Source organism: Equus quagga, chromosome 11 (assembly GCF_021613505.1).
Source record: "Equus quagga isolate Etosha38 chromosome 11, UCLA_HA_Equagga_1.0, whole genome shotgun sequence".
In the NCBI taxonomy this organism is placed as follows: Eukaryota; Metazoa; Chordata; class Mammalia; order Perissodactyla; family Equidae; genus Equus; species Equus quagga.
In genome coordinates, this window is record NC_060277.1 from 64,530,506 (window position 1) to 64,547,981 (window position 17,476).

Consider the following 17,476-nt stretch of genomic DNA (forward strand, 5'->3'; position numbering starts at 1 on the left):
TCAAGCCATGCTGTGGTAGGCATCCCACCTATCACAAAATAGAAGAAGATGGGCACGGATGTTAGCTCAGGGCCACTCTTCCTCAGCAAAAAGAAGAGGATTGGCATCAGATGGTAGCTCAGGGCTAATCTTCCAAATAAATAAATAAATAAAATTTTAAAACAATATGTTTTTTAAACATGTGAGGGAAATTCACATGATGAAAATGAGTGATCTCCAGCTTCACACAAAAATGTGGCTGAATCTCCCAAATGTAATGTTCAGCCAAACAGGAACGACTCTGGGAGTCTATTTAAACAAAAATGTTCTAAAACCACAGGTAAAACTAATATCTGCTTTTTTTAAAAGTTAGAAAGTTGTCACCCTTAAGGGCTGGAAGGAGACATGATGGGGGCATGTTGGCAATGCTCTATTTCTTGATCTAGGTGCTGGTTCCACGGATGTGTTCAGTTTATGGAGATTCAGGAAGCTCCATACTTATGATATGTGCATATTTCTACAAATATATTACTTAATAAAAGGTTGGACTTTTTTTTTAATGTTCCTGGACATCTCAATTCCTAAGGAAGAAATGCAGTCTCCTCAGTCCCACCCCCATGCTCGGCTCCTTGTCCCACTTTCTGGGACAGGACGAGACTGTGGTGCCCATTACATCCATTATATAGACAAGAAAGCTAAGGCTCAGAATAACTTGACTAATGAGAAACACTCCCCAAACACTGCTCTTTCAATAGTTCACGTCACGCCTCCAAGGGGTTCATTCTTGGGATTGTTCATTCTATTCTGTTTAACAGTTTTGCTATGCTTTTCATCCCCAACCAGAAAGGGAAGGCCAGATTGGCTCACTGCCACGCAGGTCTGAGCTACCTGGAAGCTACTCGATATGAACATTATAGGAAATGAGGGCAAGGATGTTGATTCTAATCCCTCATGCCCAGCCGCGAACTGCAGAGGAAACCTCTCATCGTCAGGCAAGCCAGAGAGCTTTAAAAGTGCTGGCAAGAACTCTGAAATCAGATCCGGCCAGCATGTGTCCCTGAATATCAGAATAGACGCTATATTTACCCTGAAAAGCTCTTTAGCGCAGTGAGAGCTATAAATAGCCATTAGGGCCCAAGCAAGTGGCCTTAACACATGGATTTCCTTCCAAAAATGCAGACCCATTTTAATTAAATTTGCAATTAGCCTTTGGGAGGGCAGGCCCCCTGGATTCTGTTTGCTTTCGGAGACACCGTGAGTAATTTCCTCTTCACTGGACGTTTGGGGACGAGCATGCTCACGGGTGTTCAGCGGAAGCAGCCGTCCGGGAGCTTGCACAGAGCCCCGCTCTCAGGGCTTAGTGCTTGAGCGAGTGCATTCTGCAGCCTGGGGCCACCCCCTGCCCCAGGGGCCCTCCTCAGAGTCTCTTTGCAAAGCCAGTTCCTTTTTCCCGATTTCCCCCAGAACAAGATGGGAGTCACAGCTGTGCTCATGCTGCCCCTGCTGCTGCTGGGGATCAGTGGCCTTCTCTTCATCTACCAGGAGGTGTCCAGGCTCTGGTCAAAGTCAGCCGTGCAGAACAAGGTGGTGGTGATCACCGACGCCATCTCAGGACTGGGAAAGGGTAAGCTGGCTTCGCGCCCACTCGTGCCCACTCCTGCCTTAAGGGACAAGTGGTGGCAGGGTGGCGTGCAGGCAAGACTGCGAGGCAGAAGCGGGGGGCAAGGCTGTGTTCTTTCCTGGCCTCTGTCATTAACCAGCGAGCGTCCTCTCTTGTGGGGGCTGCAGCTGCCTCGCCTCGGCAATGAGGAGATTAGAATATCTGGGGCTGCAAACTCACAGCGTAAGGGCCAAAACGGGTCTGCAGAGGTGAACTGTTTTGCCTTCTTGGAGTTTCCAGAAATTTTCAAATGCAAGGCCCTTAGCTGGGGCAGTGGACTGGTTATGAGCCCAGATGTGGGAGCTGGGTTCTACCACTTCCTAGCCGGTGACTGCACTTCTCTGCCTTGGATTTCTCATCTGTAAAGTGAGGACACTAGTAGTCTCGACCTCATAATGTTGTTGTGAGTAATAAATGAATTAACAGATGGAAAGTACTTAGAACAGCGCCTGGAGCTGGAGTGGGCGCCACCCAAGTGTTAGTAAAGGTAATAATGATAAACAAATTTAGGCAGAACATGCATACTCCAGTGTGCCACACTCCCCGCTAATCCCCAAGGTCACACACGGCCTGATTCTCTCAACCATACCGCCTCCTGGCCTTGAAGGCATTTACTTTGCAGCCCCTGAATTAGGTGGTCTCGAAGGGCCCTTCTGCTTGTGGCACCCCATGTAAGAAAAAAAACCACAAAGCATAAGGCAGATAAGCTAGGTTCTCTGTGTGGTCCCAAATGGGTCCCAGAAGCAATTCCCAAAGAGGACATCCTGCAGCTTTAGACTCAGTACTCAAAAGGGAGGGGGACACAAACTCCAGCTCCTACAGGGACAAACCAGGGCACACGCATTTGTCAATCAGACCAGACACAAGATTGCAAGGAGTAGGTTGCCTGGGGATTTGGAGCAGAGACACCCCCCCAGAGGCACTCAGAGTCAAAGTCTTCGGGAAAACCTTGCTCAAGTAGAACATATCTATCTAGCATCAGGCCAGCTGCCGACATGAGACCCCTTCACCGAAGAAACACACCACGAATGCACGTCCCACGCTGTGCTGTATCTGTGCGTTTCTCGGCTGGTCCACTAGCTACAGGCTCCCTGTGGTGGAGCCTGTGTTGTGCTCACACTGGTGTCCCCGCCACCACCTCAAAGCCTGGCACATAGTAAGACTCAAATAAAGTGTTTATTTAATAAATAACCTCTAAAAGTGACCATCTGATGAGGGAAGGCACTCATTTGGATAAGTATGTCATTGGATATTTGTTTTATTGATTTCTAACGAGATTCCAGTGTGTTCAGAGAACATATCTGTACGGTTTCAGTTCTCTTCAATTTGTCGAGTCTGTTTCACAGCCCAGGAGATGGACTGTCTTGGTGAATGATCCGTGGGTGCTTGAGAAGAGGGTGCATTCTGCTGGTGGGTGGAGCGGCCTACGAATGTGGATTAGATCCTATTGGTTGAGGAGGCTGCTCCTTTCTTCTCTGCCCTCCCTGATTTTCTGTCTTACTACACAGAATCACTGTTGCCAAGAGATGTATATTTGGTTTAGAAGTCTTTTTTTTTCAGCCTCATTTGGTTATAGTCGCACATTGTACAAATCAGATACCCAGGAAATACATCTCAGGAGCAAAATGGCATTTTCAGAGGACTATGGTCTGGTCTCTGTCACGACTACCGTCAGTGCTCTTTTCTCCTGTCTCTCATGGACCCACCCTGCAAAGAAATGCAAAGCAGAAAAAAAATAAGGTCCAAGCATGTAGAAGTAACTTGAGAAGTGGGGCGTGCGTGACCTTAAATAAACGCCTAGCCAGGACATGCTGCTGACCACAGCGACTCCAGGTTCCAACTGCTCCATTTCTCAGATCTGAGGCAAGAAAAAGGTGAGGGGCACTGAGTGACTGATGCACACCCCCGGTCCCCTGGGAGCCAGCCGAGCCTGGCGGGTGGTACTGGATAGCAGCAAGGAGCTCAGGGCCAAGCTGTTCACTCGGGAAATCAGACAGGGCAGGACACTGATTGAGCCAAGGCGGCAATCCAGTCACCTGGTACTCACTGTGTCTGCAGCAAGAGCGGCTCTCAAAATACTGAACCCCTGTACTCAAACTGCTTCAGGGAGCACAGCCCTGCCTGCTTTTCTTCACCTCTGAGATGCACAGTTTTTCACCTTTTTCTGAATTTGTCTGAAATCGAGCTGATTGTCTTTCCATCAATGGTACCTTAAAATAGTCACAAGCCCACCTTTTGCATTTTAATATCTCTGAAATCAGGAAGCATCTTACAGTTGATGGCATCTTCGATTTGAGGAAATACGGAAGTCAGGGCTCAATTTACATCTGCTGCGTGAAAAAGAAAAAGCCCGATGTCCACATGCTTGACACGTGATAAATGCTGACTGAGCTGATGAAGAACGAAAGTGAGAACTCCTGGATATGCCTAAAGCCTAGCGTTAGCAGAAACGACTTTTTCAGGAGGGCACCTTGGGGCTTGTGTACCGAAGCAGTGACCGCACCCCGGGCTCCTGCTTCACGGGCCCACCTGGGAGAGGCAAGCTGGGAGAGGGGAAACGGGGATGGTAAAGAAGGCTCCCGGCCGGCTACCTCTCTGAGGGAGGTCAGGGCCAGAGGTGTGGTCTGGCTCCTGGCCACAGGCCCCTTACCTGCCCCCCTGCCCGGCTTGTAAGTGTGCCCATCGTCATGCAAGGGAGGGCCAGCTCCTCTCTCAGCAGCGGGGCCAAGAGGCCACCTAGCGTGGAGCAAGGCCCCCTGACAGGAACGTCGCTGCTTGGGCTCACATCCCGGCTTCACCACTGACCAGCTATGGGGCTGTGGGTAAACCACGTCATCTCTCGGTTTGTAAAACATGCCAAGCACGGCTGCTGTCGCCCGTCAGTATGACAGCCCAAAGGCGGAGGCCAGGCTTTCTCCTTCCAAATCAAGTGTCTTTTAGTGAATTCTGCTATCAGAAAAGCCAAATACATTAAAAAGGATTTTTCAAGTAAAAAGAACATAAAACACATGCAGAACCCCATCCCCTCAGGAACACATCGTTCTGTTTCCTTTCAGCCCCTTTACGATGCTTCTGCGCGTGTAACCAGCAGCGAGTGAGCCCGAAGCAGGGGTGAAGGGAGACTGCTCGCTCTCTCAAAATCATGCAAAGGGGAAAGTCCCGCCTCTGTGTCTTGACTTTTTAAAAAAAAAATCAGGTAGTCTCATGACTTTTTGATTACCATTAGATTATACAAAATCCTTTGGTCATGGTACATCCCCAGACACAGCATTGACTCAGAAATCGAGATGCCCAGTCGAATCCATGAATGAACGTGACAATTTCCATTGAAGGTGAAAGTCCTCCCTCTCCGCTCCGCTCCCCACCTAGCGCAGGTGCCGGCCAGCTTGCGGCTCTTTCTGACCCTCTGGGGGTGGAGGGCAGGAAGGAAGGGAGAGAGAGGGGAGGAAAAATCCTGCCTGCTGGACACTGTTAGAAGATGGCTTCGAGCCCCATGGTCTGGCACGTGTTGAAAACCGAGTCTGATTCTTCCTATTGCAGCCCTTTTGTGCATCCTTCCGAGGGCCTCCCTGGGAACACTCGCCCGCACTTTCTGTGAAGTGGGTGCACTCCTGCTCAGTCCCCACACGCCCTTGCTCTTCGGGTATCTACTCCACCCAGGCCCTCTCTTCTGGACTCCCACTGCCCTTCCAGGAGGCCCTCTTGGGCCCAACCATAACTCGTGACCTACCTCTGGTCCGCTGTGGCTGTGCGGTGGGCTCTTGGGTGGCACAGAGCCACCCCACGGGCAGCCCAGGCCTCTTCTGTCGTCTCCTCTGCTCTGGGAGGGCCATGGGGCCCCAGGCCCTTGCCCATTAGCTTTCTCAGCTGCGACTCATCAGTCCGGACGCCCAGCTGCCGGGAACTCCTGGCACGCTGTTCAAACGGTCCCACCGGCTACCTTCCCTCAAGGATGGAGATAATGGGCAAAGAGTCACATTACAGGTTTCTCCAAAAAAATCCTCCTTCAAAGTCCCCCCTCTCATCTCGTCCTTGATCCGTTGTGTCCTATCTTTGGGTAAAAGGTATTGAGCTTCAGAAAACAGCGTTTTAGTTATTTCCTTTGAAAATCTGCATCTTGGATGGGCACCTGACTTTGGAATTTTACGTCTATTTGATCTTCGTGCCTCAGTCAAACTTCCGATTTAAAATCCTGTTACATATACATATGTACAATTTAATATCCAATCACACACACAGAGAGAGTCAAGTGTTATGGCATTCTATTAGACACACTGTTTTGAGTCTTTTTTTTAAACTTTACTATATTGTGAACTTCTTTCCATATCAGCAGACCCATTTAAAGCCTTCAAAATATTTGATATAGGTGCTGGCCTGGTTACATAGTGGAAGTTCAGCGAGATCTGCTTTGGTGGCCTGAGTTCACGGGTTCCAATCCTAGGCTCAAACATACACTGCTCAAACGTACATTAATCATGCTGTGGTGGCGTCCCACATACAAAATAGAGAAAGATGGGCACAGATGTTAGCTCAGGGCCACTCTTCCTCAAGCAAAAAGAGGAAGATTGGCAACAGGTGTTAGCTCAGGGCCAATCTTCCTCACCAAAAAAACAAAAACAAACCAAAAAATTTGATATATAGATGCACCATCATTTACTTAACCAACTTCCTACAATCTTGGACATTTACAATCAACTTTGACTCTTTACTATTATAACGATACCAAGATAACAATATTATAATTATGTCTATGCAGCCATTCTTAATTATTTCCTTAGAATAAATGTCCATTAAGGAAATTACTAGATGAAAGTCCACACTTACTTTTAAGGATACCGTCAAATTTTTCTTCCAAAAGACTGGCAATTTACACTACCACCATCAGTGAATGTGTGACTATTACCACTTTCATTTTTAATTATCTAACAGGTTAAACTTAGTGTCAAATTTTAATTTGCATTCCTTTATTATTGGCATTGAAATTTTATCTGCTGTATATTAGCTCTATGTATTTCTCTTATGAATCACTTACTCATCTCATTAGCCGATTTCTTTATTAGAGTCTTTATCTTTTTTCTTATTGATTTGTAGATCCATTAAATTAACCCTTTTCTGACATATATATTATGAATAGGTTTCCTCAATTATCTTGCTCTTAATTTTTCTTTATGTTTTCTGTTGTAAAGAAGGTTTTCTTAAGGATAAAAATCTATAAATCATTTCTGTTATGGTTTCTTCCTTCAGGGTCATCCAAAACCTTCCTTGGATCCAGCCAAGGCTAGACTTTACCTGAGACCACATCCTTGCCCGCACCACCTCATGCCCTTGCTCCCTGATAGACTCTCTCTGAAGGGCATTAGTCCCTCAGTAAATCCTGGCCACCTGAGTCCCTGTCTCTGATTCTGCCTCTAAGGAACCCAACCTAAGATGCCACTTCACTGGGTTATTGTGAGAATTAAATAAGCTAATATAGGTCAATCTCTCGTAGTCTCCAGAACAAGTAAACTCTCAAGACACGCTAGCTTTTATAGTTCTTAAGTGTCAGTATTATTGCGAAACAAGAATGCTGTGTGTCTACCAGCCATCTCCCAGCTGAGAAAGATCTGTACTGGGGGCGTCAGGAATTAGTCCAGCATGAACTGAACTACACAGAAGGCAGGTTTACTTTTGTAATGAAAAGAACCCTGGCTGGAGTATCTATCCACAAAGAAAACGTGGAGGAAACTGGTGATGTTTGGTCTGAGAAAAACATGGTGGCTGCAGGCTGGTCTGGTGGTGTAGCAGTTAAGTTTGCGTGCTCTGCTTTGGCAGCCCGGGGTTCGCTGGTTCGGATCCTGGGTGGGGACCCACGTACACACCACTTGTCAAGCCATGCTGTGGAGACGTCCCCCCTATAAAATAGAGGAAGATGGGCATAGATGTTAGCTCAGGGCCAATCCTCCTCAGCAAAAAAAGAGAAGGGTTGGTGGCAAATGTTAGCTCAGGCCTAATCTTCCTCAAAACAACAAAAAAAAATTTGGTAGCTGTTTCCAATATCTTAAGATGGAGATACATTTAGGGCTTTAGTCCTGAATGGCTAGGAGCACAGGGTCATTTTTCTGTCCAGTTTAAGGAAGAAGGTCCTAATAATAGGAACTATCCAATGAAGGAAGGGCTGTTTCACCCCACTGTGAGCTCCCCTTCACAGGAGGCAACCCTGCTGAGGCTGGAAATGAGAAAAAAATCCCAGCCTGGGGAGGAGGTTGAGTGAAATGACCTCTAAAGGACCTCATGGCCCTAAGACTTTTGCATTCTTTGAATTCTTGAATTTGTAAGAATGAGGGGCTCACCATGAGTGGCTCCAACCACACAGTGCACCCTGCCCTCTTTCCTTCTTCCCCACAGAGTGTGCTCGGGTGTTCCACACAGGCGGGGCAAGGCTGGTGCTGTGCGGAAAGAACTGGGAGAGGCTGGAGATGCTATATGATGCCTTGATCAGTGTGGCTGACCCCAGCAAGGTAAGGCCTCCCAACAGTCGGCTTGAGTAGCTCCCGGGCACCCTGAGCCTTCATTGACCCTCCCCACCCCCTATTCTATTTGAGTCACACTCAAAGAGGATCCAGAAGATAGAGAATGTCACAGGTATGGGCTGTGATTATAAACACTCAAAAATAATCCCGCAAATGATATCGCCTTCAAAGAAATCAGAGAAAGGAAGTCCCCTTCTAAGAAGTCACCTGGGAGCGAACACTGATTTCAACGCAGCTGCAGTTTTCAAAGCATTTCAAGAGTATTATTTAGGGAATTGCCTTCAGAGCTCTCTTCGGGATTTTTTTGGTTAAATCTTTGCCCTTGACGCTGAATTTGGTTTTGGAAACAGCCAGAAATAATTCAGAACTAAGTCTGGTATTTGTGGAAATGGAGCAAACGGGACATCACTGCATTCTCCAAGGTATGCTTCTTGCAATATTCTTAAGTGTTGAGTAAAAATGAGCTTCTGAGGCCCATTGTGTGGGAAATACTGAGTTAAGCCAGGCTTGTCTGGTTGGTTTCTTTTTTGCAGGACTTTTCAGAGCCTTTGATATGCTAACGTGCATTGTGTATCTTCAAGCAGAACATATGACAATCTGTGTTTCCCAAATAAACTTGACTGGGGAACCCTCTTTTCAAGGGCCTATCTCAGGACTAGTGATTGTCAAACACTGGAATTGCATTTACCACATGGTATCATCAATTCTCCCATCTGTCCCCAACCTAGACCATGAGAGTCTTGATGACACTGAGTGTCCAGGGTGGAACACAGTGTCTGGCATATAGATGGTGCTCCAAAAATACTATGTTGAGTATATGATTTCGGTAAAAATCAAAAGTGGCTACAAAGTACTGTGATAGATTCTCTTACGGCTTGCAGGCCAGTTTGGAAAGCAATTCCCAAAAAGAAGCTCAGAAACCTTATAAGTAATGACCTCCCACTGGAATCAGCACACAGCCTCCACTGGGAAGGGGGATATTCACGTGGATTTATCAGTTCTAGCCTCTTGGCCAAAAGTTCCGACTTATTACTGCATGTTTGTGTGTTTGAATTGTCGTTGTGATTGCGGCTCTGGTCCCCAAGGATGCATTCCCCATCAGTTTACTTCCTCCCAGAGTCATTTCTGCTTCTTCCTCATCATTTGTATTTTTGTAGTCACTCCATGAGCTCTGAATTTCCAGGGGGGTGGCTGTTAGATGGAGGGACCCGCAGATCTGTGCGAGAGAGGTGTTCCCACACTAGCCTTGACTCTCTCATTGGTTCAGCAGACATTCACTCCAAAGCTGGTCCTCCTGGACCTCTCGGATATCAGCTGTGTCCAAGATGTGGCAAAAGAGGTCCTGGATTGCTACGGCTGTGTGGACATCCTCATCAACAACGCCAGCGTGAAGGTGAAGGGGCCTGCCCATAAGATTTCTCTGGAGCTCGACAAAAAGATCATGGATGCCAATTACTTCGGGCCCATCACATTGACCAAAGGTCTCGTGAGTTTGGCCTTCTCATGCATTTCTGGGCCACCAGCTGCTAGGGAGGGCTCTGTTATGTAGCCAGATGGTCATCCAATTCTGGATGGAGTCTCGAGCACCCCCAGAAAAATCCCTACGTATTTGGTGAAAGCTTTCAACATTCTGACTATAAATGTTGATGAAAGAGAAGGGATTTTGAAAGGATCTTACTGGTATCTTGCAACTTCTCCCTCTGTAAAACCCGCCTCCCCACCCGAGTCCTGCCCTTTGCCCCCTTCTTCTTACTCATGTCCATGGCTTCCTCTTCAATCCCACGTGACGTCTCTGGCCCATTTTCTTCATCCTTTGCATACTTTGTGATATATTAACCTTGCAGTTGATCTGCTTCTAACCATGGCAGTTGGTCAAAGGTAGAGATTCTGTCCTCAGAAATGAAGAAGAAAAAGGTCTATCCCCAGACGACAAGAGATCCAGAATACTGTCCATCCCTTTGCAGAAACAGGGAAGGCAGGAGGATGTTTCCCTTTTGAGGGTAAAATGCTGGCTCCTGTGTGGAGATTTCTCACTGCCAAGTTCAAGTGCAGGTCTGAAGCCTGGGAGGTTGGTACCAGAGATGACATGGAATATAACTAAGAGTTGAAACGCCCCACCCCCCAAAAAAAGTTTATCAAAGCAAAAACTCAAGAGGGAGAATGTAAGCATGGAGAATTTCTAAATTTTGGGAGTGGGGTGCCCTAGCAGGGGCTGAGAAAGCACCGTCTTAGAGCTGCCTTCCCTAGGGCCAGAATCTCCATGACAATGGGACTCCAAGAACTGGGACACGTAAAGGGAAAGAAGTATTGGAGGAAAAAAATGCCTTCCCAGAGCTTCTAAAATGGTGCCCCAGAGATAAGTTTCCTCCAACCCAGTCCCCAGACACACCAAGCAGGCCAGCCAAGCTGTGTCATTCAGTCAACCTCAGGGTTCACTGGCGTCAAAGCGAGGAGTGCAGAAGTCGAGTGGAAAAGGCTAGGGCTGGTTATCTCCCTGGTTGGGTCACTAACTTGCTAGGAGACCTGAGTCAACAGCTCTGGGCCTCAGTTTACCCATCTCTAACAGGCAAGGGCTGGACGTAATTGACCATTCTGAAAGTGGAGTTTTTTGATTCTTGCCATATCCCTATTCCACCTATACTATTATTTACTTCATATCTTTCTCTAAATTTCCTCATTTTTAAGTTAATTCACTTTAGGAGGAAATCTTTATAATACCACCATAAGTTAAAAACCCCTTTCCCTCTCAATAAATAGAGGAAAATCTGAAATCAAAACGAAGTCCTTAAGTTCTCTCAAGACACAAGACTGAAATGTTTCCTGTCTTGTTCAAAGATGTGCACATGCAAGAGAGGTGTTGAAGACACGTTGGAATCAACAGGAGACTTCCTACTGGAGGCAGCAGGAGCATTGTAGGGATTACCTTTCTCACTATTGAAATCCGAGTTACTTCATGCACGTGGGTGGGGCATTTCAAATCACCCAGCAGTTCACCAGTTGTGCCCAGCCCACGCACAGGAAACACTGGATCAATGCTGGCTGTGTCCGTCCCATCTGCCCCACTGTAATCTAACAACCGGGGGGTTAGAGGAGCCCTGTGTGATAAAGGGGTCTGGGGAAAGGGTCTGCCTGCTGCTTCCTGACTCTGTCTCAGATTTGTAACGGTCACTCCTTGTCCTGTGCCTTCCAGCCCTGCTTCCCAACATGATCTCCCGGAGGACAGGCCAAATCGTCTTAGTGAATAACATCCAAGGAAAGCTGGGGATCCCGTTTCGGACAGCTTGTAAGTCGCTAAAACAAAAATGTTTCGTCTTATGTTATACGTCTTACAAGACAAGAGATGCCGTGTCTAGAACCAGGCACATGGTTACACGGGGGGAGGAGCCCAGAGATGAAATGGACTGTTGGTTTTGCTTTCATCCCTTCAGTTCTGTGGTTGAGCACCTGTGGTGTGTGGTGACTACAGGAGATGCTGAGACAGGAAAGATAAGGTTCGTCTCCTCCGGAAGCTCACGTCTCACAGGTGGTCAGGACGTGCCCTGGCTGAACATGAGCGACACCAGAGGAAGGTCCCGCCCCTGACATGGGTGCACAGCCAGGGCTCAGAGGCCCCTTCCTCCGTAAAGGCGCCCTTGTAGGACAGGAAAGACTTACAACTGGGAAAGAAAAGATGGGTGCACATCACAAAATGGGAGCGGGATGGACAAGTTCTGTGGAAGGAGGAAGGAGAAAAGGAAAGGGGCCGAATTCCAGGAGAGGTGAGGGAGAGATTCCAAAGGAGAGAGGCCTTTAAGAAGTCTGAGGAGGAGAAGGACTTCTCAGTGCATGTTCAAAGGATCCAGATGGGAAAATTCTGGAGACACTCCCACCTTCCATGAGGTGGGATCTGGGAGGATGAGGAACACACATTATACATTGCTTTATGGCCCACACTATGATGTATTAAATAGGAGCTCCATAAATGTCTGGTGGGTAGAAGTGTGGGAGGGGAAGAGGAAAGAAAAATGGGTAGGTCCCCTGATTGGACACCACAAACTGGGGGGCTTAAATAACAGGCGTTTATGTCTCACAGTTCTGGAGGCTGCAAGTCCGAGATCAAGGAGTCAGCAGGGTTGGTTTCTCCTGAGGCCTCTCTCCTTGGCTGGTGGATGGCTGCCTTCTCTGTGCCCTCACGTGGTCTTCCCTCTGAGTGTGTGCATCCCTGGCATCCCTCTGTGTGTCTAAACTTCCTCTTCTCATAAGGGCACAGTCAGATTGCATTAGGGCCCCTAATGGCCTCATTTTTAATGTAATCACCTCTTTAAAGGCCCTGTCTCCAATTACAGTCACATTCTGAGATAGCAGGGTTAGGACCTCAACATAGGAATTTGGGAGGGCGTATCTCAGCCCATAATAGTCCTCCTAATAGTGTTTTCTTTTCCTATTTGTGTTAGTTAGATTAAGCCTAAGATGCTGTAAGACTGTGATATAAAAATGAAGAAGTTTATTACCCCTCCATGTAATGGTCTCAATGGGATGGGCCAGGTCAGCAGGCACTGCCACCCTCACAGTCACTCAGGGACCCAGAGTCATGTCAAGTCATTGCCTTGGCATCATTTTCCACGTGGTCAAATCTGGTTCCCACTCCATCTGGGTTCTGGCTGGAAAGAAGAGGGCAGAGAGCCCTGGGGAGGCATGCCCAATGTCTAAAGCCCCAGACCAGGAATTAGCACACAGCACCTGCTCACATCCCGCTGCTGAGAGCCCAGCCACGTGCTTACACCTAGCTGCAAGGGATGCAGGAAGCACAGTCTACGTGTGGGCCCAGGAAGGAGGGAAGAATGGAGCTTGGTCTGCACACGACAGTCTTTGCCATGTCCCTCATTTCCCTCTCTTCCCCAGCCCATTGATGAATCTCACCACTATTCCCTCTACTTGTAAACTCTCTGTACATGTTATTTTCAGGAGCCCAATTACTTGTCCCTTTCCTAGCTCCATACCTTCATCCATTCAACAAACAGCAATCGAATGCCTAAAGCCAGGTGCTAAGGACAGAGACAGCAGTGACATGATACACTGAAGCATGAGCATTGCAATGGGCCCTTTGGCCACCAACCAACAGGGGTCCAATGCACCGGTTTCCTTGGAGCATTTCCAAAACACAGCATTGAGGGTGGAGAATTCTAACAAGGCTCTCTCCACCCCATCAGCCGTGCATGGTCTGGCTCCTCTGCAACTGAGGAATTAAGGGCTGCAGGGTTTCCCATGTAAATATCACAACTGCAGAGAGGCCACCCTGGGCCAGCCCCAGGGTCTCTCCTTCCTCCAGGTCTGGCTTCTGACAGGCACTGGAGGCTGGTCATGTGACTGCATGGGTGGGTCTCCTTCCACACCCAAAAGAAATGCCTTTGGCTGCCAATTACTGTCCAGGCAGGGAGACTGGGGTCTCTGAGGCTCAGATCAGATACACGGGCTTGGAGGTGGCACAGCCTGTCTCAGCTCATGCCCGTCTCCTGCACTAACCACACCTCATGGGAACCACCTGCTGCACTGTGGGGTCCACGAGGGCAGAGCCACTCGACCCACCTCTGTCTCCAGCTCCTCGGCCAGGGCCTGGCCCAGAGCAGGGGCTGTGCTGTTGAATGACTGAAGGAATCGACAAGTTGGTAGATGAATGAAGAACAAGTTGATAACCTTTTTTGGGGGGGTTTCAGCTATATCGACACATTATTCACATACCATACAATTCACTCATTTCAAGTGGCTTTAGTATATTCACTCATTCAGGGGCTTTTGGTAAATTCATAGAGCTGTGCATCCATCCCCACAATCAGTTGTAGAACGCCTTCACTACCCCAAAAAGAAACCCCACACCCTCATAGCTACCACCTTTTTATCCCCCCACCCCTCTCCCTCTAGCCCTAGGCAACCACTAATCTACTTCCTGTCCTTATGGATTTGCCTATTCTGGACATTTCATATAAGCAGAATCATACAATATGTGATCCTTTAAGTCTGGCTTCTTTTACTTAGCAAGTTTTCAAGGCTCATCCATGTTGTAGCATGTAATCAGTACTTCACTCCTTTTTATGGCTGAATAATATTCCATTGTCTAGATATACCACATTTATCCATTCATCAGTTGGACGCTTGGGTTGTTTTCACTTTTTAGCTATTACAAATATTAACTATTAGAAGAATGCTGCCATGGACATTCATGGACAAGTCTTTGTGTGGACATATCCTTTCATTTCTCTTGGGTATATGCCCAGGAGTAGAATTGTTGGGTCACATGGTGACTCTGTGTTTAACTGTTTGGGGACCTGCCAGACTTTTCCATAGCAGCTGCACTATTTCACATTCTTGCCCTCAATGCATGAGGTTCCAATCTCTCCACTCCTTGCCGTCACTTGTCATTATCTATCTTTTTGATTCTAGCCATCCTAGTGGTGTGAAGGGATCTCATTGTGGTTTTGATTTGTACTTCCCTGTTGGTGAGGATAACCCATTTAATACAGGCAAAGTTGGGGTCCCAGTGAATAACAAGGGGAGTCCTCATGGAGCATAGGAGACAGGAGGCCTGGACGCTAGCGGACACTCTCTCTGTCACCTTTGGCTGTGCAACTTGGCGCCCTTCACATAAGCTCTGAGTTTCTCGTTCTTCATTATTCATAAAGTGAGGATAATAGCCTGTTTCTCTTGATTCAGTATATTAAATTAATGAGCTAGCCAGTCTCACACAGGCGCAGAGAAGATGGAATTAGATGACGTAAGTAAATTCATTGTGTAACCCAGGGAGGGCAACCCAGGAGCCCAGTTGGGTTTGGCTTGGCCAGCATGCTGGCAATTTCTTTTTAATGAGCCATTTAGTATTGTGATATTTGATTTATAACAAGAAATAGATATATTTGGTCTTCATCCTGTTTCTGGCACAGAACTCCTAAAATTCTTGGAATTTCCTAAGGGAAGAGAGCAATCAAGGTGTCTTTTGTTATGTTGATGAGACGACTTTTTGAAAGCACCCAAGGATGGGGCTGGTGGCCAAGGGAACCAACCATGTGATTAGAGGGTTGGAACATTCCATCCCACCCCCCTCCCCCTCACCCCCATCCCTGCTTTCTGGGGAAGAAAGAGGGGCTAGAGATTGAGTTCAATTACCAATGGTCAATGATTTAATCAATCAGACCTATGCAATAAAGCCTCCATAAAGACCCTAAAGGATGGGTCCCCCCTGCACTCTCCTCTGGCTGGTTCTCTTCCAGATGCTGCCTCCAAGCACGCAGCACTTGGCTTCTTTGACTGCCTCCGAGCCGAAGTGGAGGAATACGACGTTCTCGTCAGCACCGTGAGCCCCACTTTCATCCGGTCATATCACGTGTATCCGGGCCACGGAAACTGGGAGGCCTCCATCTGGAAATGTGAGTGCTCAGAGGGAAGCCTCAGGGAGGGGGCTGGGGAGGGCTCTGGGGGGCCCCTGGCACAGGCCGGTTTCCTTGCGCCCAGAAGCATGAGACTGGGACAGCGAGGCCCCTGCACCCAGCGAACAGCAGGGAGCTCCCAACAGGGGGCCCCATGAATTCAGTTCTGAGACCCCAGGTAGAGACAGTCCTAACCTGCAACCAGCAGACCAAGGCCCGCCTGGGCTGTGTCACTCACAGGCTCTGTGACCTTGGCCGTGTGACTGCCTGTCTCTGGGCCTCAGTTTCCCACGTGGAATAGCCAGGATTTGGTCTTCAAGAGCTTTCTGCTCTCCTTCCTCCAGGCAGCAGCACCGAGTAGAGGCAGAGAGTCTGGCGCCAGACTGCATTTGAAGCCTGCCTCCATCACATACTAAATGTTTAAACACGGGCAATTCCCTTAATCTCCGTGCCTCGGTTTCTCCTTTAGAAAATGAGAGACGATAGTAATCACTACCTCATAGAGCCATCAGCAGGACTGAAGGTTCCAGCCAGTAAAGGGTTCGGAACAGCAACCAGCGCTAGGGAAGGCTCTGCAGACGTGCCTTATTATTACTACCATCCTCAAACGCTCTACACAGAGCTGCAACACTGCCCAACGCTCTGTCTGCACTAATGAGTCAAGATGAACCAAGAGGTGGGCAGTGGTTCCGGGGGGTTCTTGACAAGCACAGCTTCGCAACAGTTATAAACAACAGCCCTGAATTCCTCTGACGGCTTCTTAGTTTCTAAGGTCTTTCTCATCCCTTCTTCGCTCATAACCACTCTGCAAAATTAATACGGCAGGAAACTGCCCACTTTACGGATGAACGTGCTGAGGTGCAGAGGGGTGACGCGTCTCTCCGGGGCCTCACAGCCAGTGACGGCAGAGCTGGCCCGGAGCCCATCACTCCAGACATGGCACTCACTTCCCTGTCTTTGGGTGCAGAGGGTTCTGATCGACTTGCTCCTGCTGAGGCTGTAACCCCCGCCCTCTCCTGGGGGGCTTTTCAGTCTTTTTCAGGAAGCTGACCTACGGGGTACACCCTGTGGACGTGGCCGAGGAGGTGATGCGCACTGTGAGACGGAAGAAGCAGGAGGTCTTCATGGCCAACCCCATCCCCAAGGCGGCTGTGTACATCCGCACCTTCTTCCCAGAGTTCTTTTTCGCTGTGGTGGCCTGTGGGGTGAGGGAGAAACTCAGTGTCCCAGAGGAGGGTTAACTGCAGGAGGCCAAATGGGTCACCCCGATGGGAATAAAGGCTTTCCTGGTAGGTGCTGGTTCCTCCGTCCTCCTGCATCGGGAGTCCCACACAAGCATCCCCCTAGCCTCACTCTCCCCGTGGGAGATGTTCACCATCCCAGTGAGGATGGCTCGGAGGCCAGCCCCGTCACTACGGGGCCTCTGGGTATCTCCCACTCGACATTCCCAGGACATACTTCCAGAAGCTTCTCGACTCTGTAAGGTGACAACTGAGCAGAAAAACAAGAACCATAATGGGTCCAAACCCCATATACACACCCATGCACCAACAGCCTGCTCAAGAACTCAGAAAAACACCTCCATTTTATACAAGGGTGACCTGCCCACGTCAGCCTCCAACAACCAAAGCAAGGCTTGGCAACCCCTAGGACAGCGCTGCCAAATAGAACTTGCCGCCGTGATGGAAATATTCCATAATCTGCATTGTCCAATATGGCAGCCACTAGCCACATGTGGCTGCAGAGCACTTGGAAATGTGGCCTGTGCAACCAAGAAACCGAATTTTTAACTTTATTTAATTTTAATTAATCTGAACTTAAATAGCCACATGTGGCTGTCCGCTCCCAGGTTGGCAGCACAGCAGAGCTTTAATTTTCCGTCCTGGCAGCACATCAGAATCAGCCTCTTCCCCAGATTTAATTGGTTTGAA

At 48.3% G+C, this 17,476-nt stretch overlaps 1 protein-coding gene and 1 long non-coding RNA gene across 9 annotated transcripts in view; one reads left to right on the forward strand and one right to left on the reverse strand.

The window, feature by feature from the left end:
* The first annotated feature begins 1,078 nt into the window (after positions 1–1,078).
* DHRS7C (dehydrogenase/reductase 7C) lies at positions 1,079–16,837 on the forward strand. Of its 2 annotated transcripts, none has more exons than XM_046677331.1 (7): positions 1,079–1,233; positions 1,444–1,603; positions 8,024–8,136; positions 9,416–9,629; positions 11,339–11,431; positions 15,390–15,545; positions 16,578–16,837. In XM_046677331.1, the coding sequence occupies exons 2-7, from the start codon at positions 1,450–1,452 to the stop codon at positions 16,784–16,786; spliced, it is 939 nt and encodes a 312-aa protein (XP_046533287.1). In that variant the 5' UTR covers positions 1,079–1,233; positions 1,444–1,449; the 3' UTR covers positions 16,787–16,837. The 2 variants fall into 2 exon arrangements, with proteins under 2 accessions (XP_046533287.1, XP_046533288.1); XM_046677332.1 differs by having other exon boundaries at positions 9,419–9,629.
* LOC124247731 (uncharacterized) overlaps positions 1,615–17,476 on the reverse strand; it is a 54,247-nt gene continuing 38,385 nt past the window's right edge. For 4 of the 7 annotated variants that reach the window (XR_006890807.1, XR_006890810.1, XR_006890804.1 and 1 more), the window contains one exon: positions 1,615–7,530. This is a non-coding gene — a long non-coding RNA (uncharacterized LOC124247731). The remainder of the gene's footprint in view (positions 7,531–17,476) is intronic. The other 3 variants (XR_006890809.1, XR_006890806.1, XR_006890808.1) reach the window with 3 other exon arrangements.